Source organism: Semicossyphus pulcher, unplaced genomic scaffold, assembly GCF_022749685.1.
Source record: "Semicossyphus pulcher isolate SPU_LCO1_2020_fin unplaced genomic scaffold, fSemPul1.0.p SCAF_18, whole genome shotgun sequence".
NCBI lineage: Eukaryota > Metazoa > Chordata > Actinopteri > Labriformes > Labridae > Semicossyphus > Semicossyphus pulcher.
In genome coordinates, this window is record NW_027211691.1 from 5,629,416 (window position 1) to 5,649,533 (window position 20,118).

The 20,118-nt window shown below is 40.5% G+C and overlaps 1 protein-coding gene and 1 long non-coding RNA gene across 2 annotated transcripts; both read left to right on the forward strand.

The window, feature by feature from the left end:
- The first annotated feature begins 1,596 nt into the window (after positions 1–1,596).
- On the forward strand, positions 1,597–11,939 carry LOC138596065 (uncharacterized). The gene is made up of 4 exons (XR_011308572.1): positions 1,597–1,634; positions 4,599–4,643; positions 10,969–11,001; positions 11,888–11,939. It is a non-coding gene; the product is annotated as an uncharacterized lncRNA (long non-coding RNA).
- A 2-nt stretch (positions 11,940–11,941) lies between these two features.
- On the forward strand, positions 11,942–15,825 carry LOC138596208 (collagen alpha-1(XXI) chain-like). Its single transcript, XM_069667824.1, has 5 exons — positions 11,942–12,034; positions 12,305–12,359; positions 13,633–13,827; positions 15,061–15,138; positions 15,638–15,825. The coding sequence occupies exons 1-5, from the start codon at positions 11,942–11,944 to the stop codon at positions 15,823–15,825; spliced, it is 609 nt and encodes a 202-aa protein (XP_069523925.1).
- The last annotated feature ends 4,293 nt before the right edge of the window (positions 15,826–20,118 follow it).

The following is a 20,118-nucleotide window of genomic DNA, read 5'->3' on the forward strand; positions in this document are numbered from 1 at the left end:
TCCCTTGTTGGATTTAAAACAAAGACATGATGGTTACAATGACCTGTTTGAGAAGTTCCACACCATCAGGCCAGCCATTAGGGATGAAGGACAGGGGGACAACATTTTTCCCACTGGGCCCCTCATCCACACCCACCTCACCACCACCACCACCACCACCCAGACACCCACACATCTTCTTGCTCATCATAAAATTCCTGTTCCTTTTGTCACCCATCTACTGCATACCCAAGCAGACTTTTGCACTGTATGATCTGTAATGTATGTAACCAGAGTTTAAAGGCACATTACAACAATAATCTAAAGAGCAGCATCCAGAGATGACAGGAGGGCAAAGAGGGGGGGCCTACAGCTTCATTTTCTTTATTTGACAACATGAGATTGACAACTGGCTGCAACAAGTCTCTGTGACTTTAGGCCTCACAATGGCCTAATTGACAGCATTAGTAAAACCAGCAGGTGGCGAGATCATCGCCTTTTTAGGGAAATACAGCAGTGTTTTTTCTTTCTTTAATTAAGTCAAGTTAATATGCTGAGGTTACTTAGAGGTTAGGCTAGCTTAAGTCGCTTCTTCACATTTATTTGAGGCCGGAAAAAAAACGTCCATTGCTTCTCTGTTCATTTCTTTTTTCTTGTACTCTGTGTGCTCTGGCTCTTCTCTTTGAGATCCCGGTTAACCAAACTTCAAGTTGGCCCATTCATACCCAATGGCTATGCTACCAGGAGCAATTCAGGGTTTAACATGTGACTGTAGCAGTCAGGGATCGAACCCCCAACATTTCGATTGAGAGATGTCCAACTCTGCCACTGAGCCACAGCCGCCCCAACTTTTGTATCAGATGAAAAGTCGAAACGTGTTTTATGAAACTCATTTTATTGTTGTACTTGATCCCATTTAAGGGTCAACCACAGACCTTTGCCTTGGCCCCCTCTGGGCCTTGGTATGTGCTCCCTGTACCCTTTAATCCCCCTGATAGCAGAGCTAAACTTCATGAACCTTAAATGTCATCCATTGATTTCCATGCATCAATAATCTTTCTACTTTGCAGGGCTCAGTAGGGGAGCCAGGTTTCCCAGGTATGACGGGTGCCAATGGGCTGCCGGGGTTCAAAGGTCACAAGGTGAGAGTCAATGCATAAAAAAACCTACATGGACAAAATAGATTTAAAAACCTGCATGGTTTTGTTTGGACTTAATGAAGTCGACAATGGCAAGAGAGGCGACACTTCATGAATGATTTATGGCTTTAGCTGTCAGGAGTTTATACATTTACATGTAGTGCTGTTGAAGTGTTGACAGCTTAACATAATACATACTTGTTAATGTATTATTCATATGTTGCTTGGATGACATGATAAATTTTAATGGGGCTGAAGGTTGTCCTTCACACTTCAAGAGTAGTAAATACAATACAAGCCATCATAACGGATCAGCCTGGTTACCACGCTGTAGTCTGTTGTCTATTGTTGTGCTGACATTAATGCTTGATGCTTTAATTCATCAAACAGCATCTTGTTATTAAGATGGCATGCTGTCAGTGTCAAACAAGAAGCTACTGTAACTTGAACATGTTCTAATGTTGAGTGTTATGTCTTCAGGGGGAGAGAGGAGAGTCAGCCTCTCAAGGAAACCAGGTACTGTGCTTTTTATTCACACTTCTACTGCAGAGTCTTTTGCACTGGGTCACATGTACTATAACGTACTATATGTATGTGTTTATTAGTGACACAAATTCTGCATCAAAATATGAAACTTGACTGAGAATTATTAGAGCACAAGGCGTTAGTCCGGCAAAGTTCTCGCTCCCAACTTTTGAAAAAAGCTTAGGCAGCTAGGTCAGTGGCCCTATGCTTCAAGATATGAGGATCTGGGTACCCCTCAAGCGTCATTGCTAGAGGCAAATCTTGCTACATGTTTTGATGTGACATCGAAGAGAAATGAGGTGCTGTAAAGAGCACGGAAGTGCATAACTGTTTGGGGGGATGCATGGGTCAAATATACAGGACTTTTATACAGGAAAACAGGGCCCTGAGCACATGTGAATGTTGAATGTTAATGTAGACTCTTTTCAGAAGTTGATTTCTTTTGAATGTCGCTAACATGTGTATGATATGTCAATCAAATATTGTCTGTACATCAGTAAAATTAGTAATCTAATACGTGCGCTTGTCATGTTATATGTTTGTACTTAGGTAAACCGGAACAACTTTTTTCCCCTTAACTTAACCAAGTAGTTTTGGTGCCTTACAGTAACCAAAGCTGTGACAGCAACAGCACGCTTTACTTTAAAAGTTGATCTTGATGTTGCTTAATGTTTTTTCCTTTCTTGAGCGCTTTATTTTGAAAGTCTTACTGCACATCACATAGGCTATATATCATTGTTAACTTGGCCACATAGCCCTGCAGAGTGGGGTAAAGTGTAGGGCTACTGACCTAGCTGCCATATTGTATGTGTTATTAGTGAAAACATGAATTTAAGTTGCTAATGTATACCTCTGTGTTACTGTTGACTTGTCCATTCAGTGTAAAATAAATACCAATAACCCAGTAACACAGTATCACACCACAAAAGCTATGAATAAAAACTGTGGCTTCGGTTTAATGAAGTTATTTCACTTAGATCTACATTCTAAGATCAGACACATTATGTTATCATATAAAGTACACAGTGTGTGTCCTTAAGGTCAAACAAAGGTGTTTAGGGCACTTCCTTCCTCATATATCATTTGAAAAGCCAACTTTTTGAACCAACTCTTTTTTGTTTACATCAGTCAGAAGTCCTCCTCTACCCTTGTCTTTTGCTGGCTCATTGCTTTAATAGCACAGAACTGTCAGTGGGAATGTGTACCTCATTTCCCATGAGCTTGTGCACATGAATGTGAATCCTTATGTGCTGTCACAGAATACAAACAAAGCAGGGACTCAGCAGGGTACCTACGACGCGCTGAAGCAGATTTTTACAAAGTGACCCAACCACGTCTGTGAGGGAGGCTCATGGGATTTGCTTTGTAAACTGCATTAAGACATAAACTGAAATATATACGTTAATCTATGCATAAGTATGTGTTAATACAACTAAAAGTTAATAAAAGTATTACCTCACTTTATCAGGAGATGTAAAAGTGTATGCAGTCCCATTACAGTCAATATATCTATGCTTTAAATTACCTCGTGGAATAAAATGGCCAAGCAGAAAAACATGAGAGGAATGTATTTTGAGAACAAAGTGAAAATACTGAGAATAAAGTCAAAATGGTGAGCATACATTTTTGTTAATATGGCGCTTTAAAAGACCTGAGCTAATGCCATTATGGCACAAAAAGAATGCAATTTCACTCTGTGTCTTTGGAGGAAGCTATCTGCTTCTCCAATGGGCCCTGGAGAACCTCCGCCAGACTATGTAAAACGCGTCATCCGGCGGAGGCCAGGGAGCTTGTTAAACTACACTTCCTCAATCTAGGACACTCGCCTCCAAAGTCTGCAGTGTTTAGTTGAAAAATCAAAATCAAAATCATCCGGTTTGAAATGTAAACTGCAGACCTGAAGATTTTTTAGACGATCCACCGGTATATTCTCGTCATATTTCGGATTCTGTACCGCTCTGCGCCGCTGCCTGCAGCGAGAACTGTAGTATTTCACTCCAGCGTCTCTCACTGGGCCGTTCCTTTCAGAGGGAGGGGTGCAATGCACGCTGGGTGTTGTAGGAATGAAGAACGGGCAAAACCACGAGCTGTTTGTACAACTTTCTCCACAGCTATGGCGCCAATTTCAAATATTATTGCTTCTATCGATTACAGAGAACACCAGCTTTGACTGACAGCGGCTTTTTCCAGGGGCCAATTTCTCCTTTAAACAGATTTCCCTGCAAATTTTACCGCATCATTCCTTCAAGACTCCTCACAGTGGTGCTCATTACATGAACGGGGGTAACATGAACTCACATTAATTGGTCGAAGTAAAAACTGTGCAGTATGTGCTGCATATTATTCTAGTTTGTGGTTTTTCACTGTTATTGGTGGGGCTGTGGCCTTTCCCAGCGTGTACCCATCAACACCTCTGCACTGTTGCAACAAGGTGTCACTCTGTTGTACTCCTACCATTGTGAACACAGCATCAGTCATAAATTGAACAATCAAAGCATGCGATGAATGCTCTGATTCAGCTGCTTGCCTTTACACGCGCTAATGGAAGACAGTGTGACGGCCCAGAGAAGCAGAGAGAGCAGGGCGGTGTGTGCACTGCTGCAGGATGCAGTTGGAAAAGACACACACAAGATAAAAAGTCAGGTTTGTTAAAGGTCACCACTAGCCAATTCCTATCCCCTCTCTCCACGGGTTTCTCTTATTGGCTGCTAGTGGTAATCATGACCTTTTCTCCACTCACACACACACACACACACACATACACACAGATAGAATGAAGACATGGACCAGCTCACAGTAAGACACACACACACCCACACTCCTAAATCGACGCACCCGTTGTAGCACACATTCAATCTCACCCTTTCCCCCACACACACAGCATGAAGCCACACAGGCATGTATGTAAACACACTCACACAAACCTTCTGTTAATCATGATGTATCTGTTTGCAGGGGGAGCCTGGCAGAGACGGAGAACCAGGGACGCCCGGCGTACCTGTGAGTGCATCCTTCTTCCACTGGGTGGCAGTAAAGCTCATGTTTTTAAGGGTTTTAGCAGGAATATTTTTTAATATGTGTGTTTGTGTGAATGTGTGGCAGTAAGGGGACACAATGTTCCCGCAAGGGCATAAGGTTGAGTATACTCTCCGCCAATCTTCACTTACATGAGCTGATTTGGGGTTAGACCTGTAGTTTACCTTTTTGGAAAGTCTGTTTGTTGTTGTATCATAAATCCCCTCATACACATCACCATAAACACTTTATCACAAACAAATACGATGATAATAAACTCTACTTATGTAACACATTTTTTAAAGTGACTTTACGAGCTGCTTTACACGATTAAAATCAGACAGCATATAAAAACATATAAACAGAAAATGGAACAGGAAAAACAGATCAGGATAAAAAAAGACCAAATGAGAAGGGACACATTTAAGATGAGAGAATAAAACATAATGGATGCTCCTCGCAGTAAAACAAATGATACAAATCAAACAAAATGCAGTCAGAGAAGTAAACTTTCAGCAGAGGCACTAACTTACTTCTGGCTAATCTCGTTTTAAGACTTGTAGTATAGTGTCACGGTTCAGGGTCTTTGCAACAGTAAAGAGGAGGACCCAGTGCAGACACTCAGGCAGAGCAGGCTGAATTACGGGCATTTGACTACAAATCCGTGAGTAGTTTACAGACTTAATGATGGTAAATTCAAGCGTCCTGACCAGGCTAACAGAGAAGTGCCGTCTCACCATCAAATAAAACACAAAAAATGTTTTAGCAAATTAATTTTATTTCAAGAATCACCACCATTTTTCTCTTTAAAAACTTGGGTGAAATTTAAAGATATACTCTCGAAGTTCTCAGTTCTGTTCTATTTGAGGGCACCTAGTGGCGATAAATAGGAATTGCGCGGCACATGCGTCAAAATTTAACCAGATGTCTACGGTTGGCTCCCTTTGTCACGGTTGTCACTCTTGATTTTCCTCACTGACAGTCACTTTCCTTTTTAGATTGTTTGCCTTCATCTGAGCGTCAAATTTGTTTCTTTTTCTTTGTATTTTCACTTATTTTTGAAGTTGTATCTGTAGTCATCGATCTTTTCTTTGTTTGTTCAGCCATAGTGGATTACTGTTTACTCGCAACACTTGCAGAGAGTGGAAAAGCAGCCGCTTAGCTCCGCCTACCCTCTCTGGCAGACCAACCACTGCTGGGTGATGGAGAACGCGTCACTAACTGGGCGCCGCTTTTGATTTTTTCTGCAAAAATCGCCACAGACACCCAGTCCATAATTCTGCAACTGCAAAGGCTTTCATCGGTGGGCCATAGGCTCAATCCCCATTGTGTTACCTCATTCGGCGATAGATAGATAGTGACTTAAAAGACATTTATTTACATGAAAATCTTCGAGATTATCACTTTAAGACAAATTCCATCATTTTTTTTTAAACCTATATAGAGCTATAGAGGGCCATAAATGCTATAGCCTTTGAATATGGTCGCCAATTTGCCGCTGAGCTAAACCGGCTGAACCGGCCGCAAAAAAAGTGTTTAACCTTGTAAACATCTCCAAGTGGTGTTCTTCATGTGCTATATCGGGGACAACATAAGCAGTCATCTCCATGGCTTGGCCTGTCTGCTTTTAAACTGCAGTGTACCAAGGACAGGCTGAAAAACATGTTTTCAGATTGACAGGTTTGAGACGTCACAAACCTAAGGAGCCAATCCCTTAAATGGACGGGGTGACGCTATGCATATCATTATGTGTAACCTATGGCAACCACTTCGGCGATGTGCAAACTCACTACTGACTACTAATGTTAACGTTGCTACTACTAATTACTACATTTCAAGCTAGCTAAGTTTCAGCAAGTTGCCACTAAATGATGGCAGAGACGTGTTTTGTTTATGGCTGTAATTTTGCAAAAGGAGAATCGTAGCAAATAGTGGGCGGGGCCTATGCAGATTCAGGAATGTTTAATGAGGGAGAAGAAGGAGATGCCTTTGGACGATTTTTACAAGGTAATTAAACATATTTTGCAGAAAAAACATATCACAACTTATTATTTCAAGCAGAGCATTTCATATGTCTTAAGACATGACTGGAGCTGGTCTTTAAAAGATCAGTACTATAAATAAGATCTCTACCTAACAGCACGAAAAAGAAGAAAATACAGTAAATCTTTCCTGTAATTCTTAAACCTCCTGTATCTTAAATCAACTACACGGTGAAGGTGATGTAACATTTGTTGAATTCTTGAGTTCCAAACATCTACATGGGAAATATTTTCCGGTAGTCGTCAGTGGGGAGCGATTTGATCTTGACAACAAGGTGAAAAAAGGTTTAATAAGGCGAGAGAAGCACATTTGCATATCTGATTGAACATGTTGATCCGTGTTGAGATTACCATCCTCATCAATAATTTGTAATGAACAAACATAGTGATATGATTTGCTGTGTGATCTGCAATTCCCAGCTCTCAAGCTAAGCTTTGCAATTGATCCTTTTTAATAGGAACAAAACCAAATGAGTAGCATTTAAGAATTGATCTGCATGTATCGACTGCTGAGGCATTGATTTTCACATCCTTAGGTGGGGTTTAGACAATGAATTCAGTCAGGGGTGTATGTATGTGTGTCAGTGAGTGCACAGCAATAGCTACATTTCATCATCTGGAGAGTTGTGTAGTCTCGTCTGTGACACTAGAGACAGATAAAATGATTGTGTTTCTCAGTATGCAGCTTAATGTTCACACTCTGTAATTCCACAGTGTCGAGAGCAGCCCAGCCTCCATGTCACACGCTCTCAAGGCTAAATGCACCAGCAGTGAATCACAAGTGCGTCACTGCTGAAACAAATATGACATATTTTGTCTTGAGACAGACTTCCTAATTCCTGCTGGGTAAAATAAATGTGACTCTGCGCTAGAGTTGAAGATAATCCTTCCCCTTTTTTATTTGGCGTTCAGATTACAGCACAAAAATGAGCCTCTTGTGCACATCGCAACACAAAATCCTGTTGACTATAATGCAGCTTTGCTAGCAATGCTTAGATCAATAAAGACCCCCGAAACCTGCAGCTCTGACTGCAGGCTTATATTCAAGGTCTCCTTTTTCATGAGCCTTTGTTTTCATTCCTTATCAGCAGATTGACTTCACTAACCTGCAGTAGAACTAAAGATGTAGTATTCAAACTTTTTAATGACAGTTTTTATGCCTCTGCCAGCAACAACCGTGGCCACAGGCATTATTTGGGTATCAGCACACCTATAAGCTGTATGTAGCTACGTCTGTCCATCAAATTCTTATGATTGTATAACCCAGGAAAGCCTGGAGAAAAACTCCTTAAATGTGCCACCAAAGGACACTTGGACTCAAGTATGGACTGATTCAATTTTCGTGGTCAAAAGTTCAAGGTCACATTGACCTGCGTCAGTCTCATGAATAAGAAATCTAAGAAACACTTTGAGGGAATTTAATTTCGTCTGGTACACTTTTATTTTTATGTATTTTTTGTTACACGTCTGAGAGTAGTATTGACCAATCATGTATCAGCAGGCTGCTGTGTATGCAGGAGAAACAGTCTGTGTGAAGAGGAACGTAATCCACAGTAATGACATCCCGGCTCCATCAGCGTGATCTGACAACGATTTACCTTCTTATTAATCTCTATAAACAGACATCTGCAGCAAGTTCAGCTAACAATCTGCTCTAGATCAAAAATTCAACCTGAGACAAATTCCCTTGATACTGTGTCACAAAAGATGCAAAACGTTCAGATTTCCCGACTTCCAAGAATGCATCAGAAATGATCGATCCGACCTCCGTTCAACAAACGAGCATTTTAAAAGTAGTTTTCTTCTCCTCTTGAGGACAGACCTGACAAAGCTTCATTTTGACTTTTTACTAATCTGCATCATGATGTTGAGATTTCAGCAAACTCAAGAGCCGTTAATTAAAGTCAATCACAAGAAAATCTGTGTTTTTTTCAGGTTCATACCACTTAAGTAAACCAGAGTGCAGCCTCTCTGTGACTTACTATTTACAGTGAAACTGAGACTCACCAGAAACAGATTCACGGGCGCTCCTGGCTGATATATCTGGAAGGGAAAAATTGATTCACTTTTGATCTGAACACACGGTCACTTCTCAAGTTGCTAACTGGACTGTAAACAATGCAGCATGCAGAAAAGGAAGTCTTTACTGGAAGTTGTTTATCACTAAAGGCTGGCTAAACTGGACATGCCCCACGTGTTCACCATTGTCCCCAGAGGGTATTATTGTCTCAGAGATTAGCCGTTGGGTTCTGAGATTGGGGTTTGTTAAACCTCTTATACCAGTTGTTTGATTTCATGAAAAGGGTCTCCTGAGAATCACATGCTCTGCAGAGAAACACACACAGATGTAATGATGTATAGAATATGACCTAGATTCTCCCTCTTTGAAGAGTTAAAAAGAGTGAAGGGAGGCCTTCAGAAGGTCACATACATTAGCAAAGGGAAAATCTCCAGACAAAAACAGATTGCATTCGCAGTAAAGGAGGAAGTGAGCACAAAAGCTGTTTTCCTGTTGTGAAAAGGCAACTAAACATGGAGAAAGAAGAGAGGAGAGCAAGCGAGAGGAGGAGGCAGAAGTGGACAGGATGGACAGTTGTTGTGCAAGTCCATTAGACTTAAAGTGACCCTTTTACCAGCTTCAGTCTAATGCATTTTCTATACAGCCTCCATAGTGTAAGAGGAACGTCAGCAGCAGTTTCAGTCCTCTGCCACTGTCTGCTGTGGATGTGTTCAGCCATAGGGTTGCATAAGCTCTCAGACTTCTCTCTTAGCGCAATATGCAATCAATTAATTGGAAGAAGATTGATTTGTTGCAGTGGCGCAAGAAAAGGATGTCACAGGGAGTTGCTTGGTCAGTTTTGATGAGTGTATTGATTAAAATTGTGTTTGTGTTCTGTTAGATACGTTTTGGAATTGACTGAAATGTGTTGGGTGTAGACAGGAAGTCATAGCCAATCACAGAAAAGTGTTTCTGAATTTCTTGACAGTTTGAATGAAAGTAGTGTGACAGAGCAACTTTTGAGTCAACAAAGATCGATAGGGCCTTTGGGCACATTTGGATCTTCAACATTACAGTGTTATTACATGTGACGCAGAGAGGCAGGTGGTCTCATCTCTCAAGAGCCTGCAGCCTGCTGGCAGGGTTTGTTGAGCACAGTGACTGTACATATATATAGATGGACAATGCATCTCCATTTGCTCTCATTGTACGAAATTGATGCCAATACAGCCCCCATGATAGGCGCTGCCGTCTTGCACTGGTGACATCATTTGGAGCAGGAGTTGCACAGTAGAGATCGGTGGGTGGAGTTGCTGTAGCCACTTCCGCTAACCAAAACACATACACACTTAAATGACCAAAAAAACAGAACAGCTTCTTTGTGTTCACAGATATGGGAACTGCAGTGACTGTAGTGATTGTTTTAGTTACGTCTCCTCTCGCCGTTCCTCCTCTACTCTATTGATCCGGAACAGAATGCCTGCAGGAATAATATTTGTCAACAGAGCTGTCAATCATCCTTTTTACAACATCAAATAACTAATTAAAAATAAACTTGTCAGAAAAATTAACACTTGGACGTAAATCAGCATGATAAGAACTAATTATAATGACAGAAACCATGTTTGTATTTTGATTTTATAGTTTGACTCATGTCCCATCTGTTTACATGGAGGAGGCGGGCTTTATGACCTATACTGCAGCCAGTCAGCAGGGGGCGCTCGAAATGTTTTCGCTTCACTTTTAGGGAGCTGTCATGTCATCCATCGTTTTATACAGTCTATGACTGAGCATGAGGAAATCAAAATGGCGGCCATCAAATGTCTCAAGGTTGTTGCTCTGGCACAGGAGAGGAGATTTCCGTAGAGCCGTAAAAAAAGCGGAAGCATTGAGAAGGAAACAGAACACAGAACACACCCAGAGACTCAGACATCTCCTTATAGTACTTTTTTTAAAAAGCCACTGAATGGTGTTTTTCAGGACTAGCGGATCCATGGATGCATTTTTTTTTATCACATTACAACAAGTAGCACAAAAATGGCTCTATAGAAAGCATTACAATAACCAATCTAAAATGTTTTGTAAGCCAGTGGTTTGATAGAAAGGAGAACATTTCTGCATCAGCAATGTGAAGCACCAAGCACAGCTCCTCTGACATACTATCTCAGTCTTTGATATGTAAGCACAAGTTTCTAACGGTTTCTCTCTCTATTTCTCCCTCCTCTCTTTTCCACCCCACCCTTCCTGCTCTCTTTTCTTTCGTCGTCAGGGCGAAGTGGGACCCAGGGGAAGCAAAGGAGAGGTTTGTCGAATTAGACTTTGCGGTATTAGATATAATCCATTCTGTCTTATTCTGCACCGCACTGAGAAGCCCTGTCAAGCCTGCACGGCTGCTACAGAAGACTTACAGAGCCAATACCTCCAGGCCTGGGGAAATCTGGCCCCATGGGCAAAAATATACATCACAAAAGCCGTCTTTCTGAAGGCGCACACATCTGAAATATCAAACACTTACTACTGTCTACAGAATGACAAATTAAAGAGATACAGCCTCCCTAGGTCGAACATGTTTGTATGATGTAATAACATTTTAGTCCGCACTGTAACATGCTTTTGATTACCAACAAAAACTGTGAGAGTAGGTTATGTTAAAATACTATGTACAGATTAAATTACTTGACTATTATTGCCTTCTTGCAAATCCGTTCCCCTTAGCTACTGATGCTACAATTAGCTAACGTTAGCATAAACTCCTTGAACTCTGCACTAGACATGATGTGCTAGGCTTTTAAATGTCTTTTAATGTTAGCTTCAATCCCACAAACTAATGTAACCTAGTCAGTTAAAGGTTTGCCCTTTGACCTTGGAAGTAACAGATGGTAACACCACTTTACCGTAAGCTAGTTAGCCAGACAGCCAATGATTGCTACTACCAGTAGTATTGGTTAGTGTATTCTTTATACATTTTGTCTTGCTTTTCTGTAACCCCAAGTAGAGTTTCCCCTACTACAACAAAGCTTGACAGACTGTCCATGCATATTTTTTTGTTCTAAAGCAGTGTTAAGCAAACAGTCAATGCATTCTTTTCTACGAGATAAACATATATATATAGTTGCTGTGAATTCCTCAGTTTCAATGTTTTTACTTTTGTAATCTGAGGTTGTCTGTCCTCCCTCCTGCTGCTTCAGAAAGGAGTGACAGGTGATGCAGGCCTCAGAGGGACTGAAGGAAAGAAAGGTGACATGGGTCACATGGGTGCTGTTGGTCCCAGGGGATTTCCAGGACAGGATGGGTTGCCGGGCCAACCAGGCCAACCAGGATATCCTGGGAAACCTGTAAGTGTACTTCTCCTGACCATTTCTTCAGAGCGGATTTTAAAAAAAGAAAAGAAAAATGGGCTGAAGGAAACATTCAGTGATTTCCTGCCTGGGTTGGGGAGTTATGTTTGGGAGTGTGGCTGTCAGTGTGTGTGGGCTATGGGAAGACAGAGAATGGAGTGTTGAGAAGATCCTGTAAATCTTCTGACATGCTCAATCACAAGTTGAGCCTAATTTTCCAGTCCCAGGGTTGATCCAGCTGAATCAAAGTGTAATTGTGTGTTACAGGGCAAGCCTCCCTCAGATGAACATCTTCTTAAGCTCTGCACTGATGTTCTGCGTAGTAAGTATCTGTGTTTTTTTTTCTTTACTGTGTGAACCAGAGTTTGAAGGCTAGGGTCTGAATGTCCACACACACTATAAACACTAGTTCCACATGTAGAGTTAAACATGTCACAGAAGTCAATTGATCAGTTAACATCGACAACATGGGGTTAAAAAGTGAAAATAATAATTGTTATGTTCAGCTAACAACCCCCATAGAAAAGAGCATGACATTCGCTGGGTGAACTCTTATTCTAAATGGCCTGACACATCAAATATCCCCGAATTTGACATTTTTCAACAAAAAGCAAGTGGATGGTGATTGTGACACTTTTAGCAGGGGGGCTGGTGCCTGGATGCTAATGCAGCCCTGGTTGTGGGTTGCCCCATGCTATTGTGCAGCCAAATTGTTGTACTCTGTGAGGGGACATGCAGTGAATGTGTACTAGGCCTATTTGCGTTTTTATAGGGCCTGCGGCAAGTTTGCGCCCTGGGTCCGTGGTCATGATAATCCGTCCATGGTAATACATACTTGATTGATAAATGCAGACTTAAACAAAAACTCCTGATGTTTGATGCTCATTGATTATCTGTAGCTCCATAGCTGATTAGATCCGTTGTAAGCATCAGCGACTGTGACTGAATAGAATCAATTCTAATCAGGTGATCAAATCTGTTCATGGATTGCTTCAGGTACAGTCTAATACCCTACTGTGGATAACACTTATTTCGATGCCCTCACTGTCCATAAATGAGCAAAGACAGACTCCATACGAAGTGATATAAAGTCTTTTGCATGAGTTGCAAAAATTAAATTTATTTATGTTTATACAGGGATCTGATCATTGTTATTTTATAAAAAAAGTAACATGAGAACAAAACTTGAGTTGTTGCTGTCAATCTTTGTACAGTAATGCTATGAATATTGTCTATATGGCTAGTTTATGGGTGTCGTTTTAATGGAAACATCACCTCTGTGATGGAGGGCAGCTCTCTCCCAGCCTTGCTGAACGTATAAACACCTAATGTCTCTGTAGCAAACTGTTTCCTGATTGATAACAGATCCAATACTGTGGCACCTGAAAGAAAGGAATCGTGAAATACTGAATGCATCATAGAATCTGTTTAATTTAACTTTGAATGTCCAGAATGATACAGATATTTACACACTAAATATGTCTTTTCTATTTGTTGAGTTTTAGTATTATGTGGTCAGACTGTTATAATAGGGGTTTAACATAATATTTAATAAACAGATGGATTACTCAGCACCTCCTCTCTGTGCCCCACAGATCACTTTCCAGCACTGCTCCAGAGCCTGGCCCCCCCAGCTAGGTGTGAACCCTGCCATAGTGTGAAGGGACCCCCAGGTGAGCAAGGAGCTCCAGGACCCAAAGGCTCCATGGGAACTCCAGGCTACCCTGGCAGGAGTGGTGCTCCCGGTTACCCAGGACCCCCTGGTATGCAGGGTCGTGCAGGCCTAAAAGGTAATATGACCGATAATGTAAACCTTATTGCAGATGAATATCTGTATTCATTGCTTGCTTTAAAACCTCTGGTGTCTGAAACTGTGACAGAATGATTCAATCAGTCCCTTTTCCCTGACAAAAACAAGACAATAAATAACAACACAACTTCATGAACAAGAGCTTGGACAAAATTTACCGCTGCTTTCATCAACGATTAAAATCAAAACAGTGTCAACGAGGAACAAATTGGATGTGTTGATGTTCACTGTACCCCATAAAACAACATCATTAAACAAGTGAACATCAGTGAGAGTCAGCAGAGCAAAAGACAACAAATACAAAATGCAAACGCATCTCATCGAGCTGTCTTTGATTTATCACCACTTCAACACAGAGAGTGGCTAATCATCTGTGAAGACACCAAACTGTACCACTCCACTGCCGTGTACCACTTCCGCTCCATGGGTCAGGATGAACAGCAACTTCAGAGGTGTCAAGTTGAGGGAAGAGACTGAAAGCTTGTCTGGAGTTTTAGTTTGAAAGAGATGTCAATTCACCAAGCAGAGAGGGTCTAATGAAAGACACGATCAAGTTTGTGTAGGATCTAGAACTTTGGAGCTTCTCGAGGGACATATAGGGACTAAGAGTCAGGAGAGCTGGCCCAGAGAGCTGCTTCATTGATTTGATAAATTTAATAGTAATAATAACTAGTTCACTGGAGTACCTCTTAAGCTTTGCAATGAGATTTGATTCTTAATCAGCAAATAAGGGTTCATTCAGTTTCCAATTCATATGCTGCCTTTATGTCATATTGTTTAAACTGTAATTCAAGTGGGAAAAACGCTTCACTTCAGCCCCTTTCTTCCAATTTGCTGACCTATAATTTGCTTGTTAAATCTGCGGCAAAGAATGAAACTGGAAATGGTTGTAGTTAATGGTTATGCTTTCCTGTAGTTAAAGATAAGCCACATGGACTTTGTTGTAAAGCTGCGCCTGATAGTGTTAAAGCATCCCGATAACTCCACATGGGAAACTGAAGCTGCAGAGTCCCATAACGGACATAAATCAAAAATGAAATCTCCAAGTAAGTCCTGAATTAGCATCCAGGTTGTAAAAAAAGAATGTATGAAAGCCTGCTGACTCTTCCACAGCACGGAGCTGGAAGGTGCTGCCTTGGAGGAAAAAGCCTTTACGTTCTTGCAGCTCTTAAGCTCTTGTGCTATTTTTAAAGTAGACATATTATACCCCCAGGTGACCTAGGACCACGAGGGCTCAAAGGCAGCAAAGGAGAAGGTTACCATGGACCTCCTGGACCACCTGGACAGCCAGGTATGTAAAAAGCCCAACTCTCAGCATGTTTCGTGAAATGTCTTCATCCAATTATTTTGTGGAGCTGCTGTTTCAGCAGCCTAACTATGGTGTTTGACATCCGAACTTTCATGTCTGTGCTACAGTGCACAAATACTGTATATCAAGGTTGTTTGTGGTCTTAAATTTTTAATTGATATGGGAGTGGACGCTGTTAGTATTTAATTTTTATGGAGTACACTTTGTGACAGCTGGGGAGCTGGGGTGAAGGAGACGTGAGGGCAAGTCACAGACAGTGAGTGCCGTATTTCTCTGCGGAAGCTATAATAGCTTATTAACTCATCCCATACAGTATGAACAGATGTAATTAATGATCCATCATGTGCTATTTTTAGTTCATAGAGCAAGAACTATGATCACATTTAATGGAACCTTTCACTTTCTTCCATTAATGAGGCAGAACCAGTACCAGCTGTGTTTTCCTTATTTTCTTCTATTTTGTCGCTCATTACCACTGCAGGGATTCAGGGTCCTCGCGGCTTCGATGGAGTCGGCCATCCAGGCAATCAGGGAATTCCTGGAAAACCAGGACCACCAGGAGACCCTGGTAAACGAGGCAACCCAGGGCTTCCAGGGGTTTGTGATGTTTCCATGTGTTATCAGACCTACAACCTCAGGGAACATTACAGCAAAGGACCTAATGTCTGATGATAAAGCAGCGACGGGGAGGCTGCTATTGACTTAAACACCCAAGTGTTTCCAGGAAGCGATTTACTGTATCACTGATTTACAGAGATGAGTGTGACTGATGACTCCTTCATGACAAAGTGTGTGTGCACACAACAGCTGCACTGGAGGCACAAACCAACTCATCAGCTGAAATGGGCAGGACGACCTAGCTTACTTAGAAATCAGGCTAACATTGTTACCTAAACAAAGTTTGAATTGCCAGTTTAAACAGTGAGGTAGAAACTGTGTTGTGTTGGTTATTGTGTAAGTAGCAAGTGAACTAGGGTTGGAAATTTAAAAACAGCTACCTCTTCTTTACCTGACTTATCCTTTATGTTTAAGCCAATGATATTGAAGGCTTTGCTAGCAAGACAGGAGGCTAACAGGCTAACCACAAAAGCATTCCCATTTGCACAGAAAACAAAAATTATGACCAAAATGTATTTCATTCACATAAATAGAATAAAATGAAGAGATCCTAATACATTTGATGTTACTAAATAAGACCTTAGGCTAATACTAGCTACTAGCTAAGATACTAGCTTGACTGAGAACAACTCATTGCCATGCAAAACTCAAGTAGAAGTCTTTTTTAAGTATTTATTATTATAATTTACTCCACATTATTCATATCAAGTAGTGAGATTATTTCTGCCTTTAGTGCAGCTCTGCCTCAAGAGAAATTATTGTATCTACAATTTATGTGAAACATACAGTCAGCTCCATTCTTCGACAATAAATCTTGCGAAAGGTTAGCTAAAAGTTAGGCTAGTTTGGGAAAAGAAGTGTATGAATAAATTAGAATAACTGCTGAAATCACTTCAGCCACAATGTTTTTAGTGTGTGGTGCATTATTTCTCTGTCAGCCTGCTTTTAGTGCATCCCACCTGTAATCCCTTCAGGTAGGGAGACATATTTCTGTCACCTTTTGTGCATGGAGCACCGGGGTTTGTGCTAATCCATCACCGTGTGACACAGGGTTGTAAGAATCCTGTCACTGTCTAAACTTACTTGTCACGCATGTAATATTGACTTATTTTGCATGGCTTTTCATCGTGTAAATTACCGAAAATTCTCAAATATTTACCTCAACTGCAGGTTTGTTCAGACTTATTATTGACAGGCCTTTATTTTCTCTGTGTTTTTGAGCATATGTTTTTGTTATTTAAGAAGGAAGCCTCTCTGTTTTGTTGTTATACTCGTTTTATATTGGTGAGGATCTTTGCTGAATGATCTACTCCAGCCGTCTTGATCAATTCAGCACTTTTGATTTCAACAGAAATAATTGCATAAAAACAACAGACTCATACATGTAAGTGCTACTTAAAGTCTCTCTTCTGTACCATATATTCTGTTTTCATACACAAATAATTTCAATGTTGCTGTTTTTTATTGCCGTTAAGCTAATAATCAAGGATGAATTAGTGAATTAAAACAATATTTATCTCAAAAAGATAAACCCAGAGCAGTCGAGCTGAATGTATGGTGGCATGTGACACTCCATTATTCAGATACCAGCTTTTATTTGAGAATTTACCATGTGTTATGATATGGCCAAAATAGGCTCTGATTAAATTGCTTTGCTCAAAAAGCCGTGCTCAGTAGTAATGGTTAAGGATGGTAAAGTTCAAATTTTAAATTGGCAATAAGCTGATAAAATAACAGCAAGACACTGTGTGTTGTGATTTTTATTATGACCATGATTTGCAGACAATTGTGAGGGGGAGTTATGAATACAAATAGGTTTTGAATTAACCTTGTGAAACATTGTGCATTAACTTATTCTTCTGTCTGCTAGCTTGCTAATTGCTCATTTTTCTTATCCTCTAACTCTAACTGAATAATATTAAGTACAATGGTTAAGCATTAAATGCAGTGAGCTGTCAATGGTTTTGTATTGAGAAAATTGAAACTGCCTGACGCTAGCATCACTCCGTATTTACTAGATACTATTTACAATTTATTCGCCATACAGTTCCATGCAAATTGATTGTTAAAGTATCCAAAATATGTACCCTCAATACAATGTATCGCATTCAGTAGAAGTGAAAATTAAGATTGTGCAACTTTGCACATGTGCACGATGAAGTAAATTATGATAATTAGAAGTGTGTAAAATTCCAATTTACTGCTCTCTACTGAGTAAACTATGAAGCGACTGTTTTGTCAGGAGTAGAGAATTAGTTGACTTTGGTGTGACCAGGTTTAATGCTGCGTTCCAGACAACTCAGAAGTCGAGTTATTCCAAACTCCGATTAGAAAAATTGCTCTGGAACGCCATTCAAAGTTGGAGTTCCTACTGTACTTGTGAACTTGGAGCAGATTCATCTACCCCGACTTCACAAGAATCAGATTTCTGACGTCACACAACAATGGCTGCACCCATGGAGAGGCACATCGTTAATGGTAAACTGTCAGCTGAAAAGCAATGTTATACATATTTGCCTGCATGTAATTGAAATAACTACTACTATCATATAGTAGCACATGTTCCGCATGAACATTTTAATAAGAAATGTCGCCAATGTGATAAGGTAGCTGGTTACTACAAATAATCTCTGAAAGTTTTCTTCTCTCCACAAAAGTTATTAAAAATGCAAAAAAAATTGGCAAAAGACTTGCCAAAGAAACATCAGTTCATCACGGTCGCCATGTTTTGTATTTACATTTGGCACCTGGAACGCTCTGAGTTCGGAAGTTGGAAATTTCTACTCGGAAGTTTGCGAGTTCCCAGTTGTCTGGAACCCAGCATAAGTCTGTCGCCTGTACTGTGTGGTGGTGCCATTATCCATACTACAGAGACGAACAGTTTAGATTTCTCTTTGCTCATTTCTGATTATGCCATGATTATTCTCCCTTGTTGCACCCACTCTTTGCTTCGTTGCAGGACCATGTTTACTTTTTAGAAGGTATTTTTAGACCTTACGAGATGGATTACTTTTTTATTTATCTGTCATTGGTTTTGATTTTTATTACAACATTTTTTAATGTAAAACTACAGTCTTTATTTTCTTGTCCATCTAAAGTCAATGTAGTCAGTAAAAAGATTTCAGATAGACTGTGTTCTGTCATATCAGCTCTGTGGGAGCATGTCTATGGAGCCAAATAGAGCAGCTACTTCAGATCCAGGTAGAAGGATTTAGCAACAGCAAGCAGACAAACAGACAAACAGCAACAACATGCAACTATGAAAATAAGCGGTTGAACAATGTGTTTGCAAGGAGAAAGACAGGATGTGTGTTTTTCTTACAATTTCAAAAGACTGTAATTCCATAGCCATTTTCAGAAAGTATTGGTTGTTTGATGGGAAATGGCTCTTGTCCCAGTTTCCCAATAAGAGAGACTTTAAATTCCATGTATGGTTCGGCCTGATAAGACAAACGTGTCATCAGAAAACTCTGCCAAAGACTTGGAGCTCTTCCAAATGCCTTGTGGAGTAACAAATGGGTTAGCACCTCTTTCTTTGGTTCAGACTTCAGGATGCCAGTTTCCAAACGGTTATTTGTTGCTCTCAATCTGTAAATGTTGACTTTTCAAAACGCTTGGCAGGTTTCAGAGTATCAATGCTGCTGCAAGCTGTGGTGTATGAAGCTATTCAAGTGGAAAGAATACAGGTGTGCATTCAGCCAACAGTCCTGCAGGGAGAGTAAAGATTTTCTGTTGAATCTGTGTCATTATTGTTGCCTATTTGTCTCATTTGTGATAAAAAATATGATTAAACATAATATATATCATGAATATAACAAAACTTTTCTGCATGTTGCCAAACTCTGCTTTTAGCTTTCAGCCTTTCAGTTTCCGAGACTGTGACCCTTCTGTTATTTCAATTTAACATTCTAAAGCTATAGTGAGCAGCCAACCAGAGGCTGCATTATTTATCACATCCCATAGTACAGTACAGTAAGGTATGACCAAACAGACCACATGATGATTTACTATTTGTAGAACTTTCCAATAGTTCTTCCTAGATCCAAGCGTAAACACATTAGAACAACAGAGGTTCATCCTCTGGGGACCATGAGAAGGCTAAAAAAGAAGCCTTGCAATATGTACGAAACATTCTGACTTGTGTACAAAATGTCTTTTGGCCTGAGGGTGGTGCTAGAGGAAACCATGGAGGCTGGAATGGGCTCACCCTCAGAAGAGCATGACACATTTTATATGGAGAGACAACCTTTATCCTACAAATGATATCGTTCATATACAGCCACCTTTCATTGGCAAATTTGGCTGATTTGCATGAATTTAGAATCAGAATCAAGTTTATTGCCA

What these genes read in the sequence shown, in the direction of transcription:
- LOC138596208 (XM_069667824.1), top strand. Translation starts at nt 11,942, where the DNA reads ATGGGTCACATGGGTGCTGTTGGTCCCAGGGGATTTCCAGGACAGGAT. An exon ending in CAGGATATCCTGGGAAACCT is followed by an intron (nt 12,035 to 12,304) that starts GTAAGTGTACTT and finishes TGTGTGTTACAG; the next exon opens with GGCAAGCCTCCCTCAGATGA. An exon ending in TGGACCACCTGGACAGCCAG is followed by an intron (nt 15,139 to 15,637) that starts GTATGTAAAAAG and finishes TTACCACTGCAG; the next exon opens with GGATTCAGGGTCCTCGCGGC.